At 46.8% G+C, this 13,378-nt stretch overlaps 1 protein-coding gene across 1 annotated transcript in view; it reads left to right on the top strand.

Annotated features, from left to right (window-relative positions):
- LOC140394551 (acidic mammalian chitinase-like) overlaps positions 1 to 13,378 on the top strand; it is a 41,373-nt gene that overhangs the window by 21,357 nt on the left and 6,638 nt on the right. Inside the window, exons 9-10 of the mRNA XM_072481909.1 lie at positions 2,302 to 2,418; positions 8,064 to 8,202. Of these exons, the coding sequence (XP_072338010.1) occupies positions 2,302 to 2,418; positions 8,064 to 8,202 (256 nt within the window). The remainder of the gene's footprint in view (positions 1 to 2,301; positions 2,419 to 8,063; positions 8,203 to 13,378) is intronic.

The raw sequence follows: 13,378 nt of genomic DNA on the forward strand, positions 1-13,378 counted from the left end.
TTGATCACCTGCCCCGTGTATGAAGATCCTGCTGCCTCTGCCAGCATCTCATCATATGACATTGCTCAGCTTAGCTACCAAAGGAGCAGAAATGTGCATCATTACACTCTGATGACAATACAATGCTATTTTACAGGTGAATATCTCTCAACTGAACTAGGCAGCAGAAAACATTCCGATGATTCACAACTATTTTATTGTGGGGACTACAGTTCAGTACACCCCCCCCCCCCCCCCCCCCCCCCCCCCCCAATTTACACTCTTTATTTCTGGATCCTCTCCTTGTCTCCAGAGCCATTTCCAACTGGGGAAAAACCCAGCTCTTATGTCGAAGCTTCAAAGGGCATCATCTGGTCCCAATTCACTCTTAAACTTGTCCTGGGTTACTCCCAACGGGACCCTTATTTGCCAATATTTTCAGATTTCCTTTCTTCAAAGAAGAAAAGAACAATTATATTTATGCAAAGTTATACAGATACAAATGCAGAACAGTAAATAAATAATTTCTGTTTCCCCGCTGTTGAATACTGAAAACATTCTTCTTCCAGACCTTCTGGCGAGTAATTGCTTGGAGTGAAACAATCCGATAATTGATGATTGGGATTCTCCATTGGTGGGACGCTCCGCTTCGTCGGCAGCGCACCCAAGCTCGTGGGTTCCCGTGGCCAGTTGCCGGAACCCATCCAGTTTCTACTAGTCCCACCTCCCCTAAAACCACTCCCAAAACCCCAGGAAACTGAAACCTTCCCCCTGACACCATCTCTTCAGCCACATATTCATCTGATACATCCTGCTATTTCTACTCTGACTAGTGCATGGCACTGGTAGTACTCCTAAGAACACTACCTTTGTGTTCTTACTTTTGAACCTTTCTTCCTAACTCCCTACATTCTACTTTTAGGACCTCATCTCTTTTTTTACGTATGTCATTGGTACCGATGTGTACCACAACCACTGGCTGTTCACCCTCCCCCTCCAGAAGTCCTGTAGCCGCCCTGGGCCATCCTTGTCCCTCGCACCAGGGAAGTAGCAAACCATTCTGGGGTCTCATTTATGGCCACAGAAAGGCCTGTCTATTCCCCTTACAATCCAATCCCCTATAACTATTGCATTCCCACACTTTTTACCCCTCCACTCTGCAGCAGAACCAACCGTGGTGCAACAAATTTGGCTGTTGCTGTTTTCCCTTCAGAGGCCATTCCCCGCAACAGTATCCAAAGTGGTATATCTGTTCTGCAGGGGAATGGGCATGGGAGATTCCTGCACTACCTGCTTAACTCTCTTGCTCTGTCTGGCAGTCACCCATTCCCTTTCTGCCTGTGGAGTCTGTGGTGTGACCACCTCTCTACACGTGCTATCCACAATACTCCTCTCCACTGAAACTCTACAGTGTCTCCAGCCACCACTCCAGCTCCAAAACCCGGGAAACTTCCTGCCCACAAATTGGTCCCGGCACGAGAAATATTCCCGACTTCCCACGTGGAGCAGGAGGAACACACCGTGGCTTTGAGCTCTCACGACATGACCCACTCCCTTAACTTAAATCTTTTGGAAGATACTTAAAAAATCAAATAATGTCAATTACTTTTGCACCCTTCTTCCCTGGTTCTCTACAGAATATAGCCCTTACAAACTATAGACAACAAAGTATATCCCTGACAAACTGTAAGTGATAAAAGTAGTCAATACTTACCCGACCGTACTCACCCAGCCGACCGTACTCACCCAGTCAGCCTTTACCATTTGTTCTGCGTCACTTTGAATCCTGGTGTCACCTCGGAAGCTCCAGAATCTAAGCTAACACTCCACTCAGACTCGCTCTTTCTAGCGCTCCTTTATCCTCCCACATCCGTTCTTCATGTAATGTATTATTGTCCTCAAGTAGGAAGCAGGTCGTGCTTTCATATTCTTTGGCCTGGATTCTCCGATTCTGGAGCTATGTCCCTACGTCGGTGTGGGAACGGTGGCGTTTTATGCCAGAAAAACTCGCAAAATGGCCACCGATTGCCCATTTTGCTGGGGTCCAGCAGGGCGGCAGCGTAGAGCACCTGGCTCGAGCTGCTGATATGCCCCGAAGAACTGCTGGTCTGTGGCTGCACATGTGAAAAATATTAGTTAACGTTTGCTATTTGGGAATAAAAATATTGTTTCAACAGCAAAAAAAGGGAAAATGATAGCTGAATAAATCATTAAAGAAAAGTGAAGTGAGAATCGTTCTCCGTGTACATTGGGAGCGTTGTAAACCACTGATCATTTGTGGCCACTGATAATTTGGAGACTAATGTCTCACTCTTCTTACAGATCTGCTCATTTTTGAAAGGCGGCACTTCGAAATGGGATGCTCCACAGGTGGTCCCATACGCTTATAAAGGGAAGGAATGGGTTGGATATGACAACGTGAAAAGCTTTGCAGCCAAGGTAACTTCGATGTTTGATGGTGGTTTTGTGCAGTATTTATTATGATACACAGCTAGATTGGCACAATCAGCGTTAGAATCTTGTTGGTATATCGATCAATTGAGTATCTGCAACATTACACCATTACACACACCGTTGCTGGAACATCTATTCTTGATGAGACATCTGGGGCGGGATTCTCCGTCGGTGGGATCCTCCGTTTCGCTGGCCGTGCACTCACGCCCGGGGATTTCCCGTCGGCGTGGGGGTGCCCACAATGAGAAACCCCATTGGCCGGCTGTCAGGACGGAGAATCCGGCTGCCGGCGGAACGCGCCGGAAAATGGGGCTGCGGGATGGAGAATCCCGCCCCTTGTTTGATGCGTTTTAACCATTATTTTTATTTCTGATTGAGTCTCTTATGCAAGAGGGTTGGGAGAAGCTTATATTTGTGTCAACTCACTGATTTGTAGCCAAGATACCGTCGATGACAGAAACACAGACATTTTCTGAAAATACTCACTCATCGTCCCTGACACAGCAATAGCAGCGTTATTTGGAAAGTCGATTTTAAAGTCATTACAATATTCACTCAATATTTCCATGTCTCCTGGTCAACGACCGAAGTCAAATTAAATAGTTTTCATGCAAAGCGAGCAGAAGGTCTTTGAGCAATTTTAGAAGTCACTTTTAGTATTCAGTTAGGTAGGCTGGGGTTGTCTGATTTTTTTGACAGTGTTGCCTCGGGTGGGAAAGTGGAGTGCTTCCCGCCCGCCAACCGTCTTACCCAGTCTCCCCACTGAATTTTCAAACACCACCAAAAACCTGGAAGGGGCGTCTCCCACGACATCATTCTGGTGGGCAGTTTCCAACTGAGCCCACGCAAATTTACAAAATCAAAATCAAAAAACGAATGCCTCTCGGAACCTCCCACAGGGAACTCTCCACCCCCCTATGTAAGCCTGACACACCACCACCACGGAACCCCTCCCCCTCCCAAAATGGATATGGAAAACCCCTCACCATGCAACCCCTCCCCTCACAGAAACAACCCCTTTGGCAGTGCCAGGGGCAGTACCAGCAGGCAGGGCCAGAGAGCAGGAAGTTGTGCCTTAAGTTGAGAGTTCTGGGTGTGCTAGTGCATGAGTTGCAGAAAGTTGGTGTGCAGGTGCAACAGGTGATTAAGAAGGCAAATGGAATTTTGTCCTTCATTGCTAGAGGGATGGAGTTCAAGACTAGGGAGGTTCTGCTGCAATTGTATAAGGTGTTAGTGAGGCCACACCTGGAGTATTGTGTTCAGTTTTGGTCTCCTTACTTGAGAAAGGACGTACTGGCACTGGAGGGTGTGCAGAGGAGGTTCACTAGGTTAATTCCAGAGCTGAAGGGGTTGGATTACGAGGAGAGGTTGAGTAGACTGGGACTGTACTCGTTGGAATTTAGAAGGATGAGGGGGGATCTTATAGAAACATATAAGATTATGAAGGGAATAGATAGGATAGATGCGGGCAGGTTGTTTCCACTGGCGGGTGAAAGCAGAACTAGGGGGCATAGCCTCAAAATAAGGGGAAGTAGATTTAGGACTGAGTTTAGGAGGAACTTCTTCACCCAAAGGGTTGTGAATCTATGGAATTCCTTGCCCAGTGAAGCAGTAGAGGCTCCTTCATTAAATGTTTTTAAGATAAAGATAGATAGTTTTTTGAAGAATAAAGGGATTACGGGTTATGGTGTTCGGGCCGGAAAATGGAGCTGAGTCCACAAAAGATCAGCCATGATCTCATTGAATGGCGGAGCAGGCTCGAGGGGCCAGATAGCCTACTCCTGCTCCTAGTTCTTATGTTCTTATGTTCTTATGTTCTTAAGCATTGCTCGGCTACTGCAAGGGCATGACCCTCCCCCACTGGGTCTGGTTTTCAGCTACACATCATGGGGCACTTGCCATGATTCACATTGGCGTAAATACACAATTTAATATCGGGGGACACCCATATCTCCATGTAAATGGAGGTCCCGACTTTTACAGTCGGGATTCCTGCTGTGTCATTGGTGGGAGGGGGAGGGGGGCAGAGACTGGTGGGAGGGGGAGGGGGGCAGAGACAATCAAACGAGGAAATCCCGCTGGCGGAGTAGCTGTTTTGGGACTTCCGCTCAATTCTCCGCTGCTATTGCCGTCCCCGGAAACGAGAGCAGAAAGTCCCGACCGTATGAAATATTCGCAGAATCACAGAATTGTGACGACCATTTCGCCCACTGTGCCTGCGACGGTGCACCGAATGTACAATTCACCTGGTGCCATCTCCCTCCATCACCCTCAGGCAGTGCATTGCACAGCCTAACCACTCCTCGTGAGATAGAGTTTTCATTCATATTACCTTTTCTTCTCTTATTGTTTACTAAACATCTCTCAATCCTTTCCGGAGTGGGAAACCTCTCCTGAATACTCTGTCCACGCCCTTTATAATTTTGAATACCTCTATCAAATCCCCTCTCAGCATTGCTTTCTTCAAGGTAAACAATTCCAACTTCTCCAACCTGTCTTCATAATCTTCTCACCTGAAATTCCCCTTCCCTGGAATTATTTTCATGAATCTTTTCCACATCTTTTAATACCTCATGTCCTTAGACCATAAGACCAGGAGACATCCATCTTCCGGATGGTGGCTGGTCTGCAACTGCTGTGGTTCTTCGGCAGGTGGCCCCCCGCTCATTCCTGGTTCATCTACCGGATGGCTCCATTCTGCGCCGCAATCGACGCGCCCTTCGTCTCGTTCCACGCTCGCTACGTGATCCTCCACTGTCGCCTCGCCCTCCTGCTGACCCTGCCATGGACTATGCAGAGATCCCGGTCACTCTGCCTCCCCCTGACTCTGACGCAGTCCAGCTCGATCCTCAGCCGGTGGCTCTCGACCCACCCCTGAGGCGGTCAACCAGAATTCGTTGCCCACCTCAGAGACTTAATTTGTGAACTTTGTGGACTTATAGACCTTCTGAATTGTTCTGTTCTTCTGTTTAATCGTTTCCCTGGTTTGTATATAGTGTTCATCTCGTTATTCTTGTTGTACACTGCTTTTCTGTACCAGGCACCTTCCCATGTAAATAGCTTAGTTCTCATGTACGTAGTCCTGTAAATATTTCGCACACACGTAGTCAGGGACATTCTCACCATACACTATTTTTTGCCACACATGTACATTCTTTTATAAAAGGGGGGATGTCATAATATACACCAGTATATCATGGGGCAGACACACACTGATGGACACACAGTGGGACCAATCAACACACACAACACCGCAGCCAATCACCAGTGAGAGCACACGCACTATAAAGACAGGGGGGATCAGAGTTCCCGCTCATTCGAGTAGCAGCTAGCTAGGAGCACAGAGCTCACAGCCTGTAACACAGACATTCACCATGTGCTGAGTGCATCGACTGGTTAGGACAAGGCAAAGGTCTTTAGTTAAAGCTCGTATCGTATTAACCCACAGTGAGAGTATGTTAAACAGTTAATGATTCAATAAAATAGTGTTGCACTATTTCAAGTGTTGGTGACCTGTATGTGTTCCACGGATCCAGAACACCCAACACATCACCCATAACCCCTGATCCCCTCATTGATCAAAAACTTATCTATCTCTGTCTTAAAGACACTCAGTGATTTGGCCTCCACAGCCTTCTGCGGCAAAGAGTTCCACAGATTCACTACCCTCTGTCTGAAAAGAATCCTCCTCGTCTCTGTTTTAAAGGATCGTCCCTTTAGTCTGAGATGGTGTCCTCTGATTCTAGTTTTTCCTACAAGTGGAAACATTCTCTCCACGTCCACTCTATCCAGGCCTCGCAGTATCCTGTAAGTTTCAATAGGATCCTCTCTCATCCTTCTAAACTCCAATGAGTACAGACCCAGAGTCCTCAAACGTTCATCAGACGACAAGTTCTTCATTCCAGGGATCATTCTTGTGAACCTCCTCTGGACTCTTTCCAAGGCCAGTACATCCTTCCTAAAGTGTGGGGACCCGAACTGAAAGTAATGCTCCTGCTGAGGCTGAACTACCTGCTTATACATTTTAAATATAACCCCCTTGTACTTCTGCTCCATGCCACTATGAATAAATCACAGGATACTATATCCATTATTGGCCACTCTCTCAACATGTCCTGCTGAATTCGATGATTTATGCACATACACACTCAGGTCCCTCTCCTTCTCATAGAATCTTAGAATTTACAGCGCAGAAGGAGGCCATTCAGCCCATCGAGTCTGCACCGGCCCTTTGAAAGAGCCTACTTAAGCCCACACCTCCACGCTATCCCTGTAACCCAGTAAACATCACCTAACCTGTTTGAATACTAAGGGGCAATTTATCATGGCTAATCCACCTAACCTGCACATCTTTGGATTGTGGGAGGAAACCGGAGCACCCGGAGGAAACCCACGCACACACGGGGAGAACGTGCAGACTCCGCACAGACAGTGACCCAGCGGGGAATCGAACCTGGGACCCTGGCGCTGTGAAGCAACGGTGCTAACCAATGTGCTACCGTGCCGCACCCCTATTGATAATGGACGCTATATTTTCCATTGTCTCTCCAAGTTCTTCCTATCAAAATGAATGACTTCACATTTCTCTGCATTGATCCTCATCTGCCACCTGTCCCCCCACCCCCCCCATTCCCCCAACTTGCCAATGGCCTTTTGAAGTCCTGCACTATCCTCCTCACAGTTCACAATTGTGATGAACGGTTACTGTATTACTGCACCCTTATCATCATGTAAGGTGATGTCCCCTTTAAGACCAGGCTTGGAACCCTGGGGGACTCCGCCTCCGGCTCCGACCACCTGGGAGCCGTATATAAGGGGCCGCCTTGTGGGCGGTACCCAGTTAGCACCCGTCTCGGCACCAGGCTAGTTCTTAGCTTATTAAAGCCTTCTTTACCGTTTTATTCTCTAGCGACGTTATTGAGGGGACAACGACAATGCTTTCAAGTTGGACACCATCTGCAAACTTTGAAATAATAATATTAATCTTTATTGTCACAAGTAGGCTTACATTAAATCTGCAATGAAGTTACTGTGAAAATCCCCTAGTCGCCACAGCCCGGCACCTGTTCGGGGAAAATGGAGGGAGAATTCACAATGTCCACATTTGGTTCACATCTTTATATTCATTAAAAAAATAACATAAAATAGTTGTTACTTGAATGCTCCGCCTGGTTTTGTTGTGAATACTGAATGACTTTTAGAAATCTTGTTCGAAACACAGGACGGAACCTTACCAAAAAATGACAAAGTGTCAGTTCTGGTGAGAATAACGGTGCCAAAGGGAGAATTCAGAATGTCCAATTCACCTAAGAAGCACGTTTTTCAGGACTTGTGGGAGGAAACCGGAGCACCCGGAGGAACCCACGCAGACATGATGAGAACGTGCAGACTCCGCACAGACAGTGACCCAAGCCAGAAATTGAACCCAGGACCGTAGTACTGTGAAGCAACAGTGCTAACCACTGCGCTACCATGCCGCCCATGATTGTGGCCTGTACACCAAGACCGAGTCATTAATGAGGAAAAACAAGGGCCCCACCACTGACCCCGGGCAGCATAAATTATATTTGGGATAGAATTTCTTGCAAAACAAGGATTTGTGAGTTAAAAATTTCAACAATGTCTTTCAGGCTGAGTGGCTGAAAAAGAACAACTTTGGAGGAGCTATGGTATGGACCCTCGCTCTGGATGATTTCTCTGGTTCTTTCTGCAACCAAGGGCCGTATCCTCTCGTTAATGCGTTGCACACTGGACTTGGAATTTCTACAGGTAAATGTCAGGATTCTTTATTCCTAGAACATAGAACAGTACAGCACAGAACAGGCCCTTCGGCCCTCAATGTTGTGCCGAGCATTGTTCGAAACCACGATCAAGCTATTCCACTCCCTCTCATTCTGGTGTGCTCCATGTGCCTATCCAATAACCGCTTGAAAGTTCCTAAAGTGTCCGACTCCACTATCACAGCAGGCAGTCCATTCCACACCCTAACCACTCTCTGAGTAAAGAACCTACCTCGGACATCCCTCCTATATGTCCCACCCTGAATCTTATAGTTATTCCCCCTTGTAACAGCTACACCCGCCCGAGAAAATAGTCTCTGAACGTTCACTCTACCTATCCCCCTCATCATCTTATAAACCTCGATTAAGTGGCCTCTCACCCTCCTCCGCTCCAAAGAGAAAAGCCCTAGCTCCCTCAACCTTTCCTCATAAGACCTATCCTGCAAACCAGGCAGCATCCTGGTAAATCTCCTTTGCACCCTTTCCAATGCTTCCACATCCTTCCTACAATGAGGTGACCAGAACTGCACACAATACTCCAAATGTGGTCTCACCAGGGTCATGTATAGTTGCAGCATAACCCCGCGGCTCTTAAACTCAAGCCCCCTGTTAATAAACGCTAACACATGATAGGCCTTCTTCACGGCTCTATCCACTTGAGTGGCAACCCTCAGAGATCTGTGGACATGAAATGGCTGAGGAACTGAACAGGTTTTTTGGGTCGGTCTTCACAGTGGAAGACACAAATAACATGCCAGTGACTGATGGAAATGAGGCTATGACAGGTGAGGACCTTGAGAGGATTGTTATCACCAAGGAGGTAGTGATGGGCAAGCTAATGGGGCTAAAGGTAGACAAGTCTCCTGGACCTGATGGAATGCATCCCAGAGTGCTAAAAGAGATGGCCAGGGAAATTGCAAATGCACTAGTGATAATTTACCAAAATTCACTAGACTCTGGGGTGGTCCCGGCGGATTGGAAATTAGCAAACGTGACACCACTGTTTAAAAAAGGAGGTAGGCAGAAAGCGGGTAATTATAGGCCAGTGAGCCTAACTTCGGTAGTAGGGAAGATGCTGGAATCTATCATCAAGGAAGAAATAGCGAGGCATCTGGATGGAAATTGTCCCATTGGACAAACGCAGCATGGGTTCATAAAGAGCAGGTCGTGCCTAACTAATTTAGTGGAATTTTTTGAGGACATTAACAGTGCGGTAGATAACGGGGAGCCAATGGATGTGGTATATCTGGATTTCCAGAAAGCCTTTGACAAGGTGCCACACAAAAGGTTGTTGCATAAGATAAAGATGCATGGCATTAAGGGGAAAGTAGTAGCATGGATAGAGGATTGGTTAATTAATAGAAAGCAAAGAGTGGGGATTAATGGGTGTTTCTCTGGTTGGCAATCAGTAGCTAGTGGTGTCCCTCAGGGATCAGTGTTGGGCCCGCAACTGTTCACAATTTACATAGATGATTTGGAGTTGGGGACCAAGTGCAATGTGTCCAGGTTTGCAGACGACACGAAGATAAGTGGTAAAGCAAAAGGTGCAGAGGATACTGGAAGTCTGCAGAGGGATTTGGATTGGCTAAGTGAATGGGCTAGGGTCTGGCAGGTGGAATACAATGTTGACAAATGTGAGGTTATCCATTTTGGTAGGAATAACAGCAAAAGGGATTATTATTTAAATGATAAAATATTAAAACATGCTGCTGTGCAGAGAGTCCTGGGTGTGCTAGTGCATGAGTCGCAAAAAGTTGGTTTTCAGGTGCAACAGGTGATTAAGAAGGCAAATGGGATTTTGTCCTTCATTGCTAGAGGGATGGAGTTTAAGACTAGGGAGATTCTGCTGCAATTGTATAAGGTGTTAGTGAGGCCACACCTGGAGTATTGTGTTCAGTTTTGGTCTCCTTACTTGAGAAAGGACGTACTGGCACTGGAGGGTGTGCAGAGGAGATTCACTAGGTTAATTCCAGAGCTGAAGGGGTTGGATTACGAGGAGAGGTTGAGTAGACTGGGACTGTACTCGTTGGAATTTAGAAGGATGAGGGGGGATCTTATAGAAATATATAAGATTATGAAGGGAATAGATAGGATAGATGCGGGCAGGTTGTTTCCACTGGCCGGTGAAAGCAGAACTAGGGGGCATAGCCTCAAAATAAGGGGAAGTAGATTTAGGACTGAGTTTAGGAGGAACTTCTTCACCCAAAGGGTTGTGAATCTATGGAATTCCTTGCCCAGTGAAGCAGTAGAGGCTCCTTCATTAAATGTTTTTAAGATAAAGATAGATAGTTTTTTGAAGAATAAAGGGATTACGGGTTATGGTGTTCGGGCTGGAAAGTGGAGCTGAGTCCACAAAAGATCAACCATGATCTCATTGAATGGGGGAGCAAGCTTGAGGGGCCAGATGGCCTACTTCTGCTCCTAGTTCTTATATTCTTATGTTCTTATGAACCCCAAGATCTCTCTGTTCCTCCACATTCCTCAGAACCCTGCCATTGACCCTGTAATCCGCATTCAAATTTTTCCTACCAAAATGAATCACCTCGCACCTCAGGATCACCTCAGGATTAAATTCCATCTGCCATTTTTTGGCCCAGCTCTGCATCCTATCAATGTCTCTTTGCAGCCTACAACAGTCTTCCACCTCATCCACTACTCCACCAATCTTGGTGTCATCAGCAAATTTACTGACCCACCCTTCAGCCCCCTCCTCCAAGTCATTGATAAAAATCACAAATAGCAGAGGACCCAGCACTGATCCCTGTGGTACACCGCTGGTAACTGGTCTCCAGTCTGAAAATTTTCCATCAACCATCACCCTCTGTCTTCTATGTGATAGCCAGTTACTTATCCAATTGGCTAAATTTCCCTCCATCCTACACCTCCTTACTTTCTTCATGAGCCGACCATGGAGAACCTTATCAAACGCCTTACTAAAATCCATGTATACGACATCAACTGCTCTACCTTCATCTACACACTTAGTTACCTCCTCAAAGACTTCAATCAAATTTGTGAGGCAAGACTTACCCTTCACGAATCCGTGTTGACTATCCCGGATTAAGCTGCATCTTTCCAAATGGTCATAAATCCTATCCTTCAGGACCTTTTCCATTAACTTACTGACCACCGAAATAAAACTAACCAGCCTATAATTACCAGGGTCATTCCTATTCTCTTTCTTGAACAGAGGAACAACATTCGCCACTCTCCAGTCCTCTGGCACTATACCCGTGGACAGTGAGGACCAAAAGATCAAAGCCAAAGGCTCTGCAATCTCATCCCATGCCCCCCAAAGAATCCTTGGATATATCCCATCTGGCCCAGGGGACTTGTCGACCCGAAGAAGGTTTTTCAAAATTGCTAATACATCCTTCCTCAGAACATCTACTTCCTCTAGCCTACCCGCCTGTATCACACACTCATCCTCAAAACCATGGCCCCTCTCCTTGGTGAACGCTGAAGAAAAGTATTCATTCAATGCCTCTCCTATTTCTTCTGACTCCATGCACAAGTTCCCACTACTGTCCTTCACTGGCCCTACCCTCACCCTGGTCATTCTTTTATTTCTCACATAAGAGTAAAAAGCCTTGGGGTTTTCCTTGATCCGACCCGCCAAGGATTTCTCATGCCCCCTCCTAGCTCTCCTAAGCCCTTTTTGAAGCTCATTTCTTGCTACCTTGTAACCCTCAAGTGACCCAACTGAACCTTGTTTTCTCATCCTTACATACGCTTCCTTTTTCCTCTTGACAAGACATTCAACCTCTTTTGTGAACCATGGTTCCCTCACACGTCCATTTCCTCCCTGCCTGACAGGGACATACCTATCAAGGACACGCAGTATTTGTTCCTTGAACAAGCTCCACTTTTCATTTGTGCCTTTCCCTGATAGTTTCTTGCCCTGCCGTATGGCCCTATCCCTCTCCATTGCAATAGTGAAAGACACCGAATTGTGGTCACTATCTCCAAAGTGCTCTCCTACAAACAAATCTAACACTTGGCCCGGTTCATTACCCAGTACCAAATCCAATGTGGCCCCCCCTCTTGTCGGCCTATCCACATATTGTGTCAGGAAACCCTCCTGTACACTCTGTACAAAAACTGCCCCATCCGAACTGTTCGACCTATAGAGGTTCCAATCAATATTTGGAAAGTTAAAGTCACCCATGACAACTACCCTGAGACCTTCATACCTATCCATAAACTGTTTTGCAATTCCTTCCTCCACATCTCTATTACTATTTGGGGGCCTATAGAAAACTCCTAACAACGTGACCGCTCCCTTCCTATTTCTAACTTCGGCCCATATTACCTCAGTAGGCAGATCCCCTTCGAACTGCCTTTCTGCAGCCGTTAAACTATCCTTGATTAACAATGCTACTCCTCCACCTCTTTTACCACCTTCCCTACTCTTACTGAAACATCTATACCCCGGAATTTCCAACAACCATTCCTGTCCCTGTTCTAACCATGTCTCCGTAATGGCCACAACATCGTAGTCCCAAGTACCAATCCATGCTCCAAGTTCACCTACCTTATGCCCCTTGCATTGAAGTAGGCACACTTCAACCCACCTTCCTGTCTGCTGGTACACTCCTGCGACCTTGATACCCTCCTCGGTACCTCACTACTCTCAACACTGGCTTCTGGACTACAGCTCGTTCTCCCATCCCTCTGACAAATTAGTTTAATCCCCGCAACCCCCCCCCCCCCCCGCCCCCGAAGAACCGTAGCAAATTTCCCTCCCAGGATATTGGCGCCCCTCTGGTCCCGAAGAGCTGTAGCAAATTTCCCTCCCAGGATACTGGTGCCCCTCTGGTTCAGGTGCAAACCGTCCTGTCTGTACAGGTCCCACCTTCCCCAGAATGTGCTCCAATTATCCACGTACCTGAAACCCTCCCTCCTACACCATCCCTGCAGCCACTTGTTTATCTGCACTCTCTCCCTGTTCCTCACCTCGCTAGCACGTGGCACCGGCAACAAAGCAGAGATGACAACATGGTTTGTCCTGGCTCTCAGCTTCCACCCCAGCTCCCTAAATTCCTGTTTTAAATTCCCGTTCCTTGGAGCTGATTATTCATTTCTGTCACAAAGTCAGCATGGACAGCAACTAATAATTAATGTAACGGAGAAATTATTTGCTTTATAGAACATAGAACATAGAA

Source organism: Scyliorhinus torazame, chromosome 17, assembly GCF_047496885.1.
Source record: "Scyliorhinus torazame isolate Kashiwa2021f chromosome 17, sScyTor2.1, whole genome shotgun sequence".
In the NCBI taxonomy this organism is placed as follows: domain Eukaryota; kingdom Metazoa; phylum Chordata; class Chondrichthyes; order Carcharhiniformes; family Scyliorhinidae; genus Scyliorhinus; species Scyliorhinus torazame.